At 37.1% G+C, this 19053-nt stretch overlaps 1 protein-coding gene across 1 annotated transcript in view; it reads right to left on the bottom strand.

The window, feature by feature from the left end:
* Positions 1–19053, bottom strand: part of LOC117169840 (28S ribosomal protein S15, mitochondrial) — a 78399-nt gene that overhangs the window by 41461 nt on the left and 17885 nt on the right. The window contains exon 2 of the mRNA XM_033356350.1: positions 4428–4561. Coding sequence (XP_033212241.1) covers positions 4428–4561 — 134 coding nt within the window. The remainder of the gene's footprint in view (positions 1–4427; positions 4562–19053) is intronic.

Below are 19053 nucleotides of genomic sequence, written 5' to 3'. Positions count from 1 at the left end.
TCAAAAGCGAAAAAATGTTTGACTTCCGTGTCATTTAAAAACATTAAACCGAAGCAAATACGTAACCAGCTACCAATTTCCGAATCTTTGTTTTTATACTCCATAGTGAGACCGAGGTGCTGCACTTTCCGATACCACGCCTGCGATAAGTGAAATCTGCACTATATCATTTACTTTCAAATTTCGATGATCACTTGTATCGGAAAGTGCAGCAGCTCGGTCTTACTACGGAGTGTAAAAACAAAGATTCGGAAATCGGTAGCTGGTTACGTATTTGCTTCGGTTTAATGTTTTTAAATGACTTTGAAATTGAATTTATGCAATCATTTATAATCAGAACGTTTTTTCCAGATGTTAGTAGTAGTAGTAGTATAATAGCGTATTTACAAATTAAACATGCCCTTTTCAGGGCCACCAAATATTCTAAACGAAGGAACATATTGTCTTTTGTGTCAAACATGTATAAACTTTTTTTCAACTCTATGAGTCAAACAACATATCGTTGGAATCGTTATAATTCGTAGATTTCGAATATCATATTTGTAATTTACTAAGTGGGAAATTTAAAAAATTTTATATTCCATATTTTAGGCCTCATTAGGAACAAATGCTCCCCGGTGATCAAGCTCACTGGCAGCAGCTCGACAGGGTCAGTAGACGCCACGTAGTGGGGGAACGGTACACAGGTAGCTGTGGCGGGATTGTCATCTGCCCTATATTTTTACCATCGGTTAGAGAAATATAAAAAGAGTAATTAGGCCCTAATCTTTATTACCTATTCAGAGGTGCTAATACTACCTCAATCGCTAATTACGTTAACCAGCCTCAGTGAGGGGCAATGCGGGCGTGACTGCAATGAGTTAAGGCTTGGCTAAGAGTCCCTCGGACTGCAGGTAGCTTCTTTCCGAAATACGGACAATCTAAGAAGGCGCTGGCCCAAGGAGAGCGTTTCAGAGCCGACCCTAAAGGAATTTAAGGTTTCCGGTATCTCGGAATTTAGAGACAAGTGGGACTCGGAGACCTTTCAAATATTAAAGGAGATAATTTTTTCTCTCTCTTACTTTTTCTCTTTATCTCAATATGCATTTAGCTCTTTGTCATTAAAATTCACAACCTCTTGCTTCCGAAATAGGAAGAGGGGTAAGCCGTCATTGCTAAATCAAAACAATAAGGGTGATTTATGGATTATAATTCTTAAGTTTTATCAGTCTAGGCAAGTGTCAAGGTGAACCTTCAACGTCATCCGCAAATATAAACAAAAAAATCATAAGATGCTCGATGCAAAGCTACTTTCAAAAATTCTAATGGAGAATGCAGTTCTTTCAAATATAAAATTTTACTATTCTTAAGGAGAATCCACAATATACATTTGCAATTGCACGGTCACTCTATAAGGCTTCTAAAATATAAAATGTTGCATCGAAAAATGACTCGATTTGGTTTAGTCACAGAATATCTTTTTATTGTAAATAATTTGGGAGATAAATCGCCCTGGTTAGATTTTAATAAGATATTCAGAAGTAAGCAAGAATAGCAATACTCAATGAAACTAGGTATTTTGTACTTACTACAACTATGGACTTTTTCGAATGGGAGAGAAAGAGCATGAATCCTCGAGCCCTTCCTTCAATTCTCGTCCTCCGGTCCGAGCTTTTCAGCTGCGAGATCCGATCTCCCATTTTTCGCTTTGCCGCCCTTTTTATACTCTCTCACTCCCACGCACTCTGAACCTTACGCATTATCGTATGAGTGGGAGTCGTCGGAGCTGCGGTTTCGTGTGTATATATATATATATATATATGCGTGCCAGTTTCCATTGCCATTCGACTCCTCTAAGTCACCCCTCTCTTCCTCGCTTGCCCCTCGGATCTGTTCCAGCCTATCTTTCAACTTCGCCATTTCCGAGTTTGCTTTTGTCAAATCATCCAGGTATCGTTGTTCTCGTTCCCTTGCCTTACTCAGAGCCATGACTGCGGTCGTCTCACGTGCTCTCATTTCCTCTAGACCCTTCCTTACTTCCTCCAACCGCTTTTTCATAATTTCCATTTCCCTCTCGGCTTTCGTGCCTAGACCCAAAATCTGTTTACTGTCGGCCGAGTCCCGTCCTTCCGTTCCTCAAACGGTTCGTTGCATTCATCCCGACTATCGCCACTGTCCAGTTCATGTTCTGGAACCTGCGCGTCTGGTCGTTACCTCCTTGTGTTTCGGCGGAAGCTTAGTCATTTTTATTAGGCGTGCTCCCTAACTTCCTTGTCCCCCATCACTTCCACTTTTCACAAAATTACCAAGAATCACTGAAATTCGCGTTTAGATAACACTGCCACAATCAAGGCCGCGATCACCCTCCCGAACAGTCTTTAATAAAAATTGATACGGTCGAAAGAATAAAGTCTATTTAAGAAAATGTACTCTTCGGGCTACCTGATAAATGTTAATCGAACGAGATCTCCGAGTTTCTCAATTTGACCAGAAAATATATATCGCCTTCAAGTCTTAGTCAAGATAGGAAAATACACATCTCTGTACACTGCAGTCACACTGTAGAGGCTGTCTCCGAGGCCATTTCCTGGTCTTTTCTCGGTTCTTTAACATTTTCTAAGGTCAATAAAATTAAAAAGTTCCAACCTTAAGGCTAAACATGTTTCCATTCAAAGTAATAAAAAACAAACTACAAATTAAAGGGCTCAAGGTGAAACTTCATTTTAAAACTTTTTAAATTGAAGATTAAAAATGTTATAATTCCAAAAAATTTCTGAATATTTTAATCATAATTCAATATTAAATGACAAATGTATTTTATAAAAAATTTTCAAATTCAAAAGCTTTTAATTTTTTAATTTTCACGTCTTCAAGTCTGCATTTTGAAATTCTTCAAATTACAAATGTAAGGTGAAAAATAAAAATCTAAAATGGAAAATTTTTAAATTAAAAGATTTTCTAATTACGCGTTGTAAAGTGAAAATTATCATAATTGAGAGACATGAAAATTCAACTAATTATTTTTAAACCTGTTAAAACCGAATTTAGATAGATTTTTCTTCTAAAGATTTCTAAAATTCCCGGTAAAAAGCGAATGACCGAACATGACTGAACCAGATGAAACAATTAATCATCGAGGTCCGCTTTTTTCGTACACTACGGCGTTCTTGTGGAGTCGCTTCTCTGAGTTCACTGCCGTGCATCTAAATCGTTATACATGTATTTATTCTTTCAAGTCTCAGCAAAATGCTTCCTTTTATGATATTGAATGATTAGCAGAAATTGCTAATACATTGTTTAAAAGAATCCACTGCAATAGTGTGGTGTTCTAGTTCCATATTACATCTTCAATGCACTGCAATTTCAGTAATTTAATTTAAATCACGGACACATTTTTTTGTTGCAATTTAAAAATTTGATAGTGAATACAATTCACAAGGTTTAAACTGAATTGAAGCCGTTTGTCAAAAACGGAATGAAGTAGTATTTTGGTGAAAATGCAACTAAATAGATGAAAAAGGCCTATTGCATATCTTCTACTGAATTCTGCAATAAAAAATATATTAATAATCTTGAATTAATCTAAACATTAATTAAAAAGTATGATAATTGTCAAAAAGGAGTTAAAGTAATTTTTAAAACTTCCCCTGATATTAGAGGTGACAATGTAACTTTCGATAAAAATGAGAGAAGCTTAATCATAAAGCTGAAAATAAATTCAACAGCGTGAAAGCATCATAATTTTATAAAATAAAAAATACGATTAATCAAAGCATTATTCAGTACAGAAAGATACCAGATAAATCATAATGTGTACCTCATTGTTAAAAGCGGATCTATGTATCATAAAAACAAACAAAAAAAACTATGTTTTCTCCAATAGTTTTTAAATCATTAGTCCTAAATAAAAAATAAATAGAAGGAAATTATTCAGCAACAGAGAATGTGGGATACTATGCTTAACTTATCAAGAAGGCATATAGAATATGCATCTTGGAAAACGCGATATATTAGAGTTTATTAGCCTTAATTTAAAAAAAATTGTGTGTGTAATTATTCATTCAAATTTACTACAGTTTACTTTCTTTTCTCGAAGTACAGTATTTAGAAGTTAGGACACTTTTAAACAAATGGCTTCAATTGCGACCTCATTTGAATATAAGAAACAACAGGGTATATATAGAGACATGTCTGTGAGGTCTGCAAAATCTATGAACTCGTGAAACTGCATTCTTTTACCGCCTACGCTAGAAGACGAAGATAGAAAAGAGAAGTCTCCGAGAAAGAGGTGAAGAAGAAGAAGAATAGAGTTGATCAGAAAAGGCACTGGTGAGCATCGTCCGTGAAAATACCTGGTTTAAATTTAAAAGATGGTTTCTTAGTCGCAAGCTTGGACTTGCTTATCAGGTTCTTATACTAGATCTAAAGAAGTATAAAATAAATCTTACTGTGACATTCGTGAGATCCTCTGTCGCTTTCATGCCGCTTCACCAGTGAGATAGCTCTCTCTTTCATAAGTTTAGCTGTTTGTTTACTTGGATTAAATTCGAGAGAAAAAAATTTCTTCACAAGTTCATTAGCGCTGCAATTGAAAATACTTTTAAGAATGTACTCTACGTATAATTAATCTTATAATACATTTAACTTTTATAATGATTTACAAAATTGAAGGAGATGGATACCTTGAGAATTTCTGCAAATTTAAAGGAAAAATCTAAGCGTCCTTTAGAAAAAAACTGTTTGAATTGAAACTTTTTATTTACGAAAATTTACATAGTTTTTCGAGCTTTCTGTTGAATTTAAGCTCAAAGCTGTGATAATCATTCATTTGAAGTAATCAATAACTAATTTTTTATGGTTTTTATCGCAAAAAAATTATCAGAAATAACACAGTGATTATATATATATTTATATACACTGTAACATGTGAGTTAAAGCCTGTTAGTAGACGATACGAGATTCTCCTTGGTGAACATCACCAAATTTTGCAGCACACGGGAGAAGTCCTCTTGCACAAGCGTAGCGTTTCTTCCACTAGTCCACCTACGCAAGCGGAGGCAAGAAATGACGCAAGGCTTCTTATAAAAATAGCCGCACGACAAGAAACGAGGAATTAAAGACATGCAGGCGACCCGCAAGGGTCTCAGAAGAACCGTGGGAATGAATACGATTATCTTATCCTCTGTTTCAGTCCTATACACTTTTTCTTAGGCAAATATCTTAGAAAAATTGAAGCCCTGCTTCAATTTTTCTAATTTCCAAGCCGAAAAAGGTCTAAGTATGTACATATACTCTGGTTAAGAAAGGGGATATTCTAAAATCGCAAAAACGGGCCCTATATTTTTTAGAAATTTGAAAATAAATTCCGAGAACTCCGAAAAGGAAAATTACCTGCCTGAAATACTATTTGAGATTTTCTCTCTCTCTCTCTCTCTCTATCTTGCGCGTCGAGCCGTGGTAGTCGACAATCCTTTGTTCGCGTTATGAACTCTCATACTTAAGATCTGTGTTGCTTCTGCGGCTTTACGTTTATACCACAAGAACGTCTCCCTAGTGCAGTGCCGTAAGCACCTTAAAGATTATCTTTAGATTTATGATCTTAGTTTGAAGTCGAAGCTTCATTTAGCATTATCGACGATATCCACCTTTCTTTTATAGACGTATTATCGTTCAAATTAGGATAACGAAGATTAAAACTTTTATTTACGAAAAACAATCGAGCTTTGCTCTCTTTAATTAATAAATCTAATTTTATTTCTAAAAGGTAATAATCACAGAAGTATAGACTCGGGGTTCACCATGTCCTCTAGTCCAGGTAGAGATTACCAAAAAGGAGAGTAAAGACGAGATGTTACAACCGAAGCTCCACGTGACATTATTTTATTATATCATATAATCAATGTAGAAAATGCAAGGATAGTCTGAAAAATAAGTTTCTTTTGTCTCGCATCAAATCCCTTTCTATTAATGAAAAAGAGTAGCTAGATTTAGATCGAATTCATTACATGATCAATTAATTTTTTGAATAATTAACAACAAAAGTTGGAAGTTACAATTGGCTACCAACCATCGATGCCTTCGTCACAGGCGACAAAAGTTTTAAAAGAGTTCAGTTGCTACCACCGATTTGCAAACTATAACGGAGTTAATGCCGAGGAGGGAAATAGGGAAATTGAGTACCGAGAAGAAGGTGAAGACACAATAAAAGTTGAAATTCCTGTAAGGGTTAAAATGCGAGCTTTATTACTACTCGAATTATTGTAACCGGTAGGCAGATAAGAACCCGGTATTTCCGGTCAGAGTAGTGGACACTGGAGTCGAACGTCCAAGTGACAGGTTGATGCGGGACGTGAGAGGTCGTGGTGGAGAGGTTCTTCAGGAGGCAGTCCAGAGCAGAATCGAGGTCACGCACACACAAGGCGACTTGGAGGATGGGCTAATCTTATGGACGAGCAAACGAGCAAGACTGACGATACGTTCCGTCGCCGATAACTTCGGGACCCGTCGGGGGGTTCCGGCCCATCTCGGATATGGCCCAGCAACCTTTTCGTCCAGGGCCGTACCGAGCTCTATTCTATGGTAACAGATCTGCTACAAAACATTACAAAAGATACACGAGTGAGTGAAACGACGAGTGTTTTCTATGAACAATATTTTATAATTAGGGAGTGTAATGGACAAATAAGGGTATGTAAAAACTAAAACTTTCTTCCGAGAAAGATATACAGTGATCTAAGATTTTAATGAAAGTGTGACATTTGAAATCCAATGAAGATTCACATTTTATGGACAATATATGGCGCATCAAACATTGAAACAAAGAGTAATTTTATCAGGAAAAATGTTGGACTTCGAATACCACTGACAGCACACGGTGACAAGATCGTGGAATCAGTAAATATTGAATATCGCGACACAGGTTAGGAAGTTATGTGTGTGAGGAACAATTATAAACACTAAAGTTAAAGTACAGAAAAACTTTTTGATTAAATAGGACGGATGATTCAATGTGCGTATTATACCAGTGAACAAGAAAACTTTCTCAGTAATATTATGGGTAAGATTTGGACGCGACCCTTGGAGGTCTTTCAAATGAAAATGTGGAGGAAACGCCTAGTATTTCTCAAATACAAGCCGAACCAAGCTCAGAGAAAATGTTGATTCTGATCATTCAGAGCCTAGAGGAACTTGAAAAAAGAACTCAACGCATCATGGCTGAAGAAAGGAAATGCCATGAGCAGCAGTTGACAGAAAAGGACAGAGCCCTTCAGATAAGAATAAAGGCATTTGAAAAAAGTGTCAGCCGTTCATTTGAAGCCACAACCAATATAACCCAGAGCCTGGAGGACCGAGAATTGCGGATGCAGGTGCAAATTAACCGATTGGAAACCGCCCATCTCAGATTGTCTGAGGGAATCACTGACAATATAACATCTCAAGCCAGTAACCCCGTGGTGTCAGTCAAATCTCACATTAAATACGTGCTACCCGAATTCAATGGAAAGGGAAGTCCCATGTGGTACTTGTAACAATTCTAACAATATTGGGAGGTGGTTCATCCGAGAGTATGTGATACAGAGTACCTAATAAAAACTAAAATTCAGCCATTTTCAATCAGGAAGAAACAATTCAAGAGCTGATTATGCAACTAGAATGTTTGTACATGTCAGTGATTTGATACCTACAAGGGGAGGTGATAAAGAAATTTGTACAAAGTTTCAACGACCAACAACCAGCCAGGTAACAGATACTCTGGAAACTACAATCAAATAAACACCGGACCCTGGGCACAGAAAACCAATTTAAATCGATCAAACTATTATGGCAAAGCTAGACCGAACCGAAATTCGGAGGAGGGGGCCTCGTACCCCACAAGAAGGAAATTCATGGTCACAACCCCAGAATACACCTCCATTTATGGTACAATATACATTATATGCAATATTCTCAAAAAGAAACGGTATTTGACACGGGGAACGATCAGGGGCCACGTCAATAAATGAAAGAAAACTGGGAAATTGACGTGGCGCATAAAACAATCTATTATGCTCACGTCCTAATAAATACATGTGAAGACCTGATGGAAGAAATCAGTGAGGCTATGCCAAAATCATGATCCAAGTGCTATATAGCAAATATACGGATTGCCGGCATTGTCACGAGAGAGTTAATAGACACGGGTGCAGAGGTCACATATATATCCGAAGAATTTCTCAACATCAGCCTGGAGAGATCCAGCCGCTAAACCAGCTTGCCATTCGCAGGTGTAGCTGTGGCAGGGCCAGTTGTGGCCAAAGCGATACGCCTCACGAAACAGATATACGCGAACATGCAGTTGACGAATATCCTAATACAAATGGCATTTTTGGTTGTACCCCGGAAATGAATAGAAAGTAAACAGGAACCACCAGAGGCCGAAGGCCTACCTTTAAATGTCACGTGGGAGGACGTTCACGAGAAAATAAATGAGAGTGAAAGCCTAACTGAGAAAGAGAGAACAAAACTCGACAAGATTTTGTGAAGGCCTCGGCAGGTATTTCGACGAGAACCTGAATTATTAAAGAATTACACACACATACTGACAGTAAAATGAGATCGACCCTTCGCCGGAAGTAGTTATCCTATTCCAATGGCACACTGAGAAAAACTAGACGAGGAGATACAGCGAATGTCAAATACGGGGATTATTCAGAGATCTAATAGCCTATATATCATTCCAGTCGTACTGGTAATCAAAAAGGACAGATCAATCCGCCTATAACTGGACGAACGGAAGACGCAAGAGTTAATTGAAGACTGGGAGTGTCCAAAGCTGGCTACGAGAAAATATACGGCGTTTCAATATAGAGGGCGGAGCTATGAATTACGATTAGTCTCCTTTGGTTTGAAAAATATCACCGCCGCTCTAGTGCAAAGATTAGATCATGCGTTACACTGTTCTAAGAAAAAAACTAATTTTTTAGGATTTATTCTGACCACAAAAGGAATAAAACTTGACCCAACAAAAATTCAGAGTATTCATGATTTGCCAGTACCTAGAAATGTAAAGCAACTTAGGGGATTTCACGGATAAATAAATTTCCATTTGAAATGCAGTGACAAGCATTCAGAAAAGACTGTACCCCTTCTCAAGCGAATAAAAAGGGCGTACCTTGGAAATGGGACCACGAAACACAAGCTAGTTTTGAAAGAATTAAAAAACTCTTTGGAGAGACAATGATGTTGTACTTCCCAAATCCAAGAAGAGGCTATTATCTTGCAACAGATGCCAGTAATTACTTGCAATTGAATTGGCATTGCAAAAATTTCGAATATACTTACACGGAGCCACCATAATCAATCGCACCGACCACCACGCTCTCACCTTTTTGAAAATGTGTAACTTCGGGAACATACGCCTTACGCAAAGGATTCTTGCAATACAGGACTACAATATCAAACATTAACATCTTCCTGGAAAAGAAAATGTGATCGCGGACGTTTTGTGTCGATTCCAAGAAGAACACAATCATGGAAAAAATCGTGGTGAAATACGCGTATTAATGAACGCGTTAAGCTATAAATGAAACCAAGAAGTGAAATACTTAATTAGAGGAATCCCAGAACAAAACATACAACATACTTCGTTCTTAACAAGAACGAAATTAGGATGTGAGCGCATCCTGGTTATGAGAGAGACCCTTACCAAGTTCACAAAAAACTATCCGGTGCGCAAGACAACAAGTGAGACAGCAATAAAAAAAAGATGAATTCAAGGAAGCGATTGGGCGGGCTTAGAAAATACTTTCTGATAGGGGGACTAAATTTACCAGCCACAAATGCCTACAAGCTTTAAATGAGCGGGGATTCAACATGATTCTAACCTCCATTCACCACCCACAAGCCAACGTGGAAAGAGTCAATCGCGAGCTCGCTAGCCATACGCAGCCCTGTCGGGCAGAAAACCAAAAAGATGGTGGATGGGCCTGCTGCCACTAATGCCTCCACAGGTGCCAACCAATCAATCCCGAATTGATAGCATTACTACGAGAGAGGATAAAGAGTAAACTGTAGAAGCAATTAGAATGCCTCAATTGGAAGAAAAAGGGTGTCACTTTCTCAATAGCCGATTGGGTTTATGTAAGGACTGCAACATGTTCTATACAGCGACAGGTGTAATGGAAATATTCCTAAAATTGTGTGAAGGACCATATAAAATCAAAAGCAGATCGCAACCAATGTCTACATCCTAAAAAGTATTGAAAATGAAAAAAAAATGTCTATACCATGCGAACAAGTTCTGAAAATACCATCGAAAGGAAAATTGTGGAGAGGATACGGGAAATTGGACCCGAGAGGCCCAGGAGAGAAGCGGCAATTGATGAAGGTCAGTCCTAGAGCGAATATTGAAAATGCCAGAAGCCGCTAAGCAATCTAAGCAATCTAAGGGTACATCCAGCGGCCCTGGATGTACCCTTCAATGTGGACATTCGATGCGACGTCTTTGGCGAGAAAAGAGACATCATAGTAAGAGAAGAAACGGATCATCCAGCTCGCTACACAAACCCGGAATATAAATGAACTCAAAAAAAAGGCATGTCGGCCGAAAAATACCACTTTTTCCGAAGTGAATGTGCCGAAAATTCCAAAAGAAGAACGAAAAAGAGCAGTTGGTAAATCGGCTGAAAAATCTCAAACATAATCGATAAAGGAAAAAAAAGGAATATATATAATTAAAAGTTTGTCACAAGGACAACCGCAGGATTTCGCCGGCAGCAGGTGCTAATCTGAAAAACTGCACCCGATGCCAGCGAAATTGCGGTGAAATTTTAGCCACAATCACGCCTCACGACCGTGAGATAGGTGGTTACAGTCTGTAACGGAATCAATACGACGATCCGGCAAAAGTCTCGTGCACCCCGAGGACACGGAGCGACCCAAGGACGACCGCCTTCTGCATTTTTCAAATTGTTGAAACGCAGGGATGCTTTTCAGGTTATTAGTCAATGGAAGATTGGCATCTTCAAGAGCGCCGATGATAAGGACGATTAATTTAACAGAATATTCCGGGTACAATCGTCGTAACTCCCTTATACCTTTCTTTCCTTTCATTCTCCTTGGCTATGTTTTTGTCAGCTGGTGCCGAAATTTCGATGACAAACATGGTTCGCTTCTTGAAGTCAAGAAGAACAATATCAGGCCTCGAGTGTGCAACACAAACAATTTTCGAGAATATAAAGTTCCAGTATATGCGGCACTTCTCATCGCGACATTTGACTCTATTACCCTACGAGCATTTAGAGGAGCGATATTAAGGCTAATGCAGTAATAGTGACAGAGATGGTAATAAAGGACGTTTAGTGTCGCGTTGAGCCTCTGGATGTAGGATGTTCCCGCGTGAGTTGGACAACTAGATAGTATGTGAGCTAAATGCTCGGGGTGTGCATGGCACGCCTTGCAGCTATCATCGCGAATGTCTTGGCTCAAAATGTGGCGACGGTATGTTAAGGTGGAAATGACACCATCTTGACATGCAAAAATGAAACCCTCCGTGGCAGACTTCAATCCCGGTGATTTAAGGAAAGCAAAAGTTAGCTCACACGACATTGACTGATCCTCCACATTTCTGTGGAAGATGCCGTGCATCCTCTTATCGAGGAGCTATTCACGGAAGTTTTTCTCTTGTGCTATCTTAATCCAGACTTTCAGGATTGAAACGCTCCTTTGTCCACTTCTTCGTGCTTCCTGACCATTTTAAGAAGGCTTGAGAGGAACCTCGGTGTTGATATTTCTCGGGGTCATGAAGCATCGATCTTCCTCTATCGGACACCTGTCCGCGGTTGGTCTTAATGTCGCCTCTCTTTCTCTGTTGGCAGCTTGTTCTGGCTGTGGTAGAGCAGGCGATTGAGAAGTCTAGAGCAGAAAGAGATCTCGAATCTTTATAGACCTTCCAGTTACTGTCGAACATTCGCCCAAACCAGAGCAGGTCAAAGCATTTTAGAGAGAAGTCTACGATGTTCGTCATTCACTGGAAGAAGACTCAAAGAATATAAATATCTTCCAGTAGCTTTGCAATGTCCTCATAAAACCTGAGGAAGAATGCTTACCCATCACTTCCGAGGAGGTGAAAAAAATATTGAGAGGCATAAGATTTTCATAGGTATCCTAAATGGTAGGATTATTCAGACAATCGAACCTGTGTATCAAAAAATGTAGGAATAACGCGGCTCAAAGAAAAGCGTAGCAGGATGTCGGGAGAACCTGCTCATTGATATATGTGTCTACAAAGACGCAGCATTTTACCAGCGCGGCCTTTCGATGGCTTGGACTGATAGCCGTAAAACTTTTGATTTGACCTCCCGTAGATTTAGCATCTGTCTTTGGGAAAGCTTAAAAGTTCATCTGCGCATCGTGAGGTGACAACCAACAGCGTTACCTTTCAGATAGTTGTCTTTCAGGGCAACACCGTGAGCCCACTCCTCTTTTGCCTCACATCATTGCAACTATCTCTTGCAGTTCGTCACTCTTGTATATTACATGTGTATATTACATGTGTATATTACCATATACCCTGGCATCGAGCAGGCTACCCCTAGTGTTCATCTTATATACCTTTCTGGTACACTTTGAACATATTTCCTCTTTTTTGAGCCCCATATCTCTACTCTCTAACCTAATACCGGTCATATTAGCGTATTAAATGACCACATTCTAACCTAAATTATATATCTGTTTCATTACCCCCGCTGGTTTTTTTTTCATTACTCTTATATGAGTTCTATGATCTCCATTCGTTTGCAGGATATATGCCAAATATTTAAACTCTTTCACTTCTAACTTTATTCGCTTCTATCACCCCGTCCATTCTTTCTTTCTTCCCTCTCATTTTCTAAACGTCCTTATCTTTATCTTTTCTACATTTAAATCTAACTTTCCCATCCAAGTATTTCTCTAATCATGTGTTAAAGCTCGCCATCCCTTCTTCACCCTCTGCCATCAACAGTATATGGTCTGCGTATACCGGTGTATATATCTTTTCCTTCCTTAACCTAACTTCTTCCCAACCTTTTTCCTCATTTCTTCTGCCTAGTCTGATATAAATACATTAAATAAAAATCGGTTCAGAGGACATCCTTCCCTCAATCCTCTCACCAACCAGAAATTATCTTCTACTTGCTTTCCTACCTTTACCCTGCTTTTGGTCTCTCTAAAAATTTCCGATACTCACTTTATTACTCCCTCTCTTATCCCCCTTTTCACCATAACTTCTTCTATTTCGCTTTGGTCTAATGAGTCAAACGCCGCCTTTAGGTCCACAAAAATTGCTACAATTGCCTCTTTTTCCCTTTTAATCCTCTTATTTACTTGATAGTTGATAACATATATATTGTCCATCAGCGCCATTCCTTTCCTAAACCCTGTCTGATTTGGTGGCTCTATCTTTTTTTCTTCTACTTCTTTCTTCAATCTCTCCGAGAAAATAGTTAAATATACTTTACAAAATATTAGCATCAACGTCACACCCCTATAATCTTTAACCTTCCCTCCTTTGCCTTTCTTCGCCATTGTTATCACTACTCCTTTCCATAAATCTGGCCAACCCTCTCCTATCCATATTCCATTTATTACAGAGTATCAATTCCCATTCCTGTAATTCCATCCTTCCATATTTCCAGACTTAATTTGAATTTCATCTATATCATGCTCCTTTCCATCTTTCATTATTTCTAACACGTTGAATATTTCTTCTTTTGTTATATCCTCTTCCGCATATTTCTCTCTACAATATTTTTCTCCTTTCCTCATTTTTCTCACTCTTTTTCTTTTTTTTCTCTTTATTTATTACCTTTCAAACCTCGTCCTCCGTCCTAGTCTTCACCGCCACGTCCTCAAATCTTTCATTCTCTTTCTCTTTCTTTTTATCACACAACTCAGTATAGTCCTTCTTCTACTCCTACATTCTTCTCCACTAATTTTTTCTTTTTTTTTACATTTTCCTAATTCCTTTCTGACATCCTTCTTTTTCTCTTTATAATCCTCATCCTATCCACTTCTATTTCCCCGTTTACTCAATTCTTTTTGGCTTGTGCACTCTAATCATCTTTTTATTTCTCCTTTCATTTTTCCATTTCCTCGTCCACATTGTCCTCTCCCATTTTTATATTTCTGACCTTTTATCTAAAATGTTCTTTTCCTTGCCTTGAACAACCCTCTTTTGCTGCTCTTTTTACCTTTGCTCCCTTTCTATCCATATTCCTATTACTTTTTTCTCTCTCCGATGTAACTATTAAGGGGAAATGATCCAAACCAATATAATCTCCTACCTTTAGTTTCTTGGCCTTATCTCTTACTTCATCATCCACTATCACATAATCAATTACAGTTCCCTTTTCTCATATTCAGAATGTAGAGTCTTCTTCCTCCATCTCCTGTTTTCGCATTAAAAACTCCACCTATTATAAGCGTAATCTCTTTTTTATTTTCTTTCATCGTTTTTTTTATCTTATCTGATTTCTCCTGCATATCACCGTTCATATAAGCCCCCACTATCTTCCACTTCTCTCCTCCCATCTTCACCTCTTCTGATACTAATCCTTTTTATTGTTGTTTCCTCTCTTTCTTATCTTTCTCTGTTATACATTCGTTCCTTACTTCCATCACTATTCCTCCCATTGCGCTGACCTTTTTATTCTTCATTTTTGCTTTTTGAACTTGTCATTTATAAGCTCTTGGCAACCCTCCCGTTACTCTTTTCCATTCTTTTACATCTAGCAACGTCTCGATGATTATTACTAATACCATTGTTTCAAATTTCTCACAAACTCTCCATCCTTTCTCTCCTGTCCTACTATATTCCAGTAACATATCCTCTATTTTTCCCTACATTCGTTTTTCGTCTCTTTTCCTCCTTGCTATTTCTTATTTTCCAATCTCCCATCCTTTCTCTCCTAGTTTGCCTATATTTTCTCCAAGCTTCCATATAAGATCCTCTTGTTTGTCATAAATTCCCTCTTATATTCTCATTTCTTTAGTTTCTTCAGTACCAATCTCTACCCTCTTTGCTCTAACCTTCCTACACTGCGCACTTCCTCTATAAATATCTTAGCATCAAACCTTTTTATTACTGCTTCCACTCCTTCCTTCAGCTCCTTCCCCTCCAATACTATACCCTTTATCACTATGTTTCTTTTTCTTTTCTATTCTTTTTTCTATTATTCTCAGTCTTTCCTTCTTCGTATTCCCACTCATCACCTACTCTAAACCCCCGGTTCCAACTTTATATTTTCTTTAGCTGACCTTGTATCTCCTCTGATTTTTTATTAGTATCCCTCCGATTTTCTAGTTTCTGCTCCAATGTCTGCATCCTCTTTTCTAAGCTTCCCTGACTTCTTCTCATTTCTTCATTTCTTTCCTAAGTTCAGCCATTTCTCACCTAATTTCTTTCCTTATTTCTTCTCTCCCTTTCTCCTGCTTTTCTTCACAAATCCCCATTACTTTAAACGTAATTTCGCGAATTTCTTTCAACATTTCATCGTTTATGGGATCATTAGTTTCCTTTAAGCACCCTTACTATTCTCACTTTCTCTACAAAACTATGCTTTTCCAGGGGCGATCTAAAAAATTTTTTATATTGCTAGCTTGAACTGATATCCTTCTTATCTAACTGCTTCCGATCTCCAACAAGGGAGCAAATATAATGTAATAATACATCTGACCTTCCTGGATGTCATACCTTCAGAATTTCCATGAACGCAAGATGACACTGCACTCGTTTCAGTTAAAAAACATTGGACCTGGTGTTCACGAAGTGTCGATAACAACACTTAAAATAAGCCGGTCAATGTTACTCGAATAAACTCTGAATTGGATAACCCCTGCTTCTTTCTTCGTGGGAATCGTTCATTTTCAACCTGATAAATTATAAATTTAATAAACTAAAACTATTAAATGAATTACTATCCCCCTTGCCTTTGTGGACTTAATAGGAGAGAACTACACACTTTAAGTCTTTCGACTTTCTAGTCTTTGATTCACTAAACTTATGCTTCGCTCCGGTTTCCGTTTGCCCTAAGGTTTTATTATTTTCACCTTTTTATCGACTCATTGAAAACTCGGACTATTGCGAACTTTGAATATTTGACTTTTCGGACGGCAATCGCGGGACGCGCGAGAAAAGACGAGACGGAGCATGAAACCATAAGGCCCCGATCGCGTACCTATCTTCCAAACGAGGGTAGAAGCCGGTGTCGAATGCTGAAGAGAATTAGCTTTGCTTTATTTCGTTACCTAGAGGATGCAGGATTTGGCAGAGATTTTTGCAGAGTTTTCAAAATTGATTTTGCTGATCGCTGTGAGAACGGCGACAAGATATGGCGTGACTTCAAAACGCTGATGCTTATTGAGCATCATCTAATCATTTTTCAAAAGCACGTAGCCAATGTCGAATCAAAGTTAAATTCGTCATTTAAATGATTAAAATCATTATTTCAACGATTGACAACAATTGCCTGGCCTCATTACAGATATTATGATTTATTTCAGGTTTTATTTTTAAGTAAAAATTTCATATTCTATTTTAAAAGTTAGAAAACTATTCTTGGTTGTCTGTCCTCTTTTTAGACATTAGAAAGTTGTAAGATCTATGCCGAAAATCTAATTCTTCACCAAGAAAAAAATCGGATTTTCAGCAAGATAGTTAAATTTTATACTGGAATAGTCACTTTCTTAGTTTAAACAATTGATTTTTTAACAAAGTAGTAACATTCTCAACCAGAGATGAATTTTCAGTTTAAATAATGAATCTTCAAGTAAAAAAAATTATTATTAACGAAAGAGGTTAACTTTAAAAAAGTACTTGAATTTTTAGCTACAAAAATATGAATTTGCAAGGAACAATTGAAGTCTCTCTTGTAAGTCTTACGGTCTTAATTGGAAATAAAAGAGATAACACTGCATGCCTTTTTTAAAGAATCTAAATAAATAATATATAAATAACACCAGTTTTTACTTTAATGTGCAGAATTCCTGAAAATAAAACCAAGAATCCATGGACCATATTTGTACAACCACCATCAACCACAATCAAAATTATGGTCAACATCAATAAATTCCTTTGTATGCCTGGCAAGAACACTCTTATAATAGCGTCCCAAACGAACAATACTTATGTGTTCCTCTAGCCTGGTATTAAGAAGTCTGCCAGTCTGTCCAACGTAAGTCATGTCACAATTCTTGCAAGTGATCTGGTAGACAACACCAGCCTTCTCAAAATGACCCAAAGGATAAACTAAGATTTTGATCACTGCGACTTTGTCTTGAAAAGGATGAGCAGAAAATAAATTTAAAATTCTACCTGATGATGTACTTTTCCTGTAACAATCGGTAATAATATTACTACCCTGACCTTTAATTACTTTTTTGTCCAAAAAACTGATTTTATTATTCCTTTCCATTTCATGGGTAAATTGAAGTTTTGGATGATTACTGTTAAAAGCATTGACTTACATGAGACAGACTGGCAGACTACTTAAGGGAGGGGGGCGGCGGGTAACGTTTTAAATTACTTCTTTTGTGCATTTTTTTATTTGATTTTCTGAATGGAAAACCTTTCAAGAATATTGTGTGAAAATTTGACATGAATCGGAGCAAAACTAACGAGGATAGACCGGTTTTAGCTTTAGACATTATGGATGATAGCAACATTCTTTATGGACCTGGCATCGATGATTCAGTGTGAGGTAAGCCGATAAAACTCGCTTATGAACGTTTTATTCCAAGTTGTTTAGTAGCGTTTTTCCCACAACTCACGTTTCCAAAATTGGTGCCCCGCCTAACTTCAAAACTACTGCTTCGATCCTTTTGAAATTTTGAACACTATTTCTGTACATAATTTACGTGGTAACGCTGGAAAGTTTTTTTTTAATTTATTAATATTTTCTATTTTACAATAAAAAATTACCCGATTTTGTTCGCAAAAAACACGTTTTCCACTTTAAAATGTTCCCAAAAAGTGAAAAATTAAAATTTCGAAAAAGCTTCCCAACGTTACCTGGGGAAAGCAATTATCTAACGAAAGAACTTCGATTTTTTTATTAATATGATGCAGACCGAGTTATCAGAGTCACCGCAATTCTACTTTTTTCCGAGACGCTTCCGAATAATTGCTGCCTTCTAATTTTTCTTTCCTCTTTTTTATTTTTTTTTCAAGGAGGAAAATTATTTTCTTTCCTTTTTCAGGAGAAAAATTTTTTTCTTTATTTGTTTTTCTTTCAAATTTCAATAGGAGCATCTTATGGTGGTTGCCCAAATTTGGTTGATGGATTCTTGCTTTTCAGGAATTCAGCACATTAATTTGATTATTCGACGTTAAATAAGATTTTAAATTTGATTTTTATCTCATTTAAATTTCTTTAATTTTAGTTTTAACTTTTTTATACAAAAATTAAAAGAATAAAGAATAATAATTGAAATTGTCCTTTCCTTATAAGATACTAAGCAAAGGTATTTTTATTTCCTTTAATTTTTGTATAAAAAACTAAAAACTAAAATTAAAGAAATTTAAATGAGATAAAAATCAAATTAAAATCTTATTTAACGTCCAATAATCAAACTAATGTGCTGAAACTACATCTTAATTGAAAAAAAAAGAAAATCTTTATAATCTTTTAGGACAAACAACGAAAATATGGTAAAGTAGACAAGAGAAATACATTAAGGCGGTTAATAATAATATAGAACAAGGGCATCATTTAAAGGAACCGCAAATGAGGGAAGCGAGCCAAAGTAACTGGAATTTTAACTTGGTTTTCTTTATTTTATAATAATTTCATATATTTTGTTGACCTTCATAATTTTGGTCTGTAAGTTAATCAAAATATTGTGTTATTTGTTTATAAAAGTGGATTCTACTATGGCTACGTACATTCAAGTTTTAAATTTTTTGTTTTGTTGTGTTGGTACACTCGTCACGATCATATGTTCACAGTTTTGACTATATACAGTATGTCAAGTTAAAGCGTGGGTGGCTTTACTCGCAGTCGGTAAGGTGTATCGACATGATTTTGGTGTCAAAATATTAAGAAGAGCTCCCTCTTT

The sequence above is a fragment of the Belonocnema kinseyi genome, chromosome 1 (assembly GCF_010883055.1).
Source record: "Belonocnema kinseyi isolate 2016_QV_RU_SX_M_011 chromosome 1, B_treatae_v1, whole genome shotgun sequence".
Classification (NCBI taxonomy): domain Eukaryota; kingdom Metazoa; phylum Arthropoda; class Insecta; order Hymenoptera; family Cynipidae; genus Belonocnema; species Belonocnema kinseyi.
This window is presented reverse-complemented; position numbering and strand designations above follow the sequence as displayed.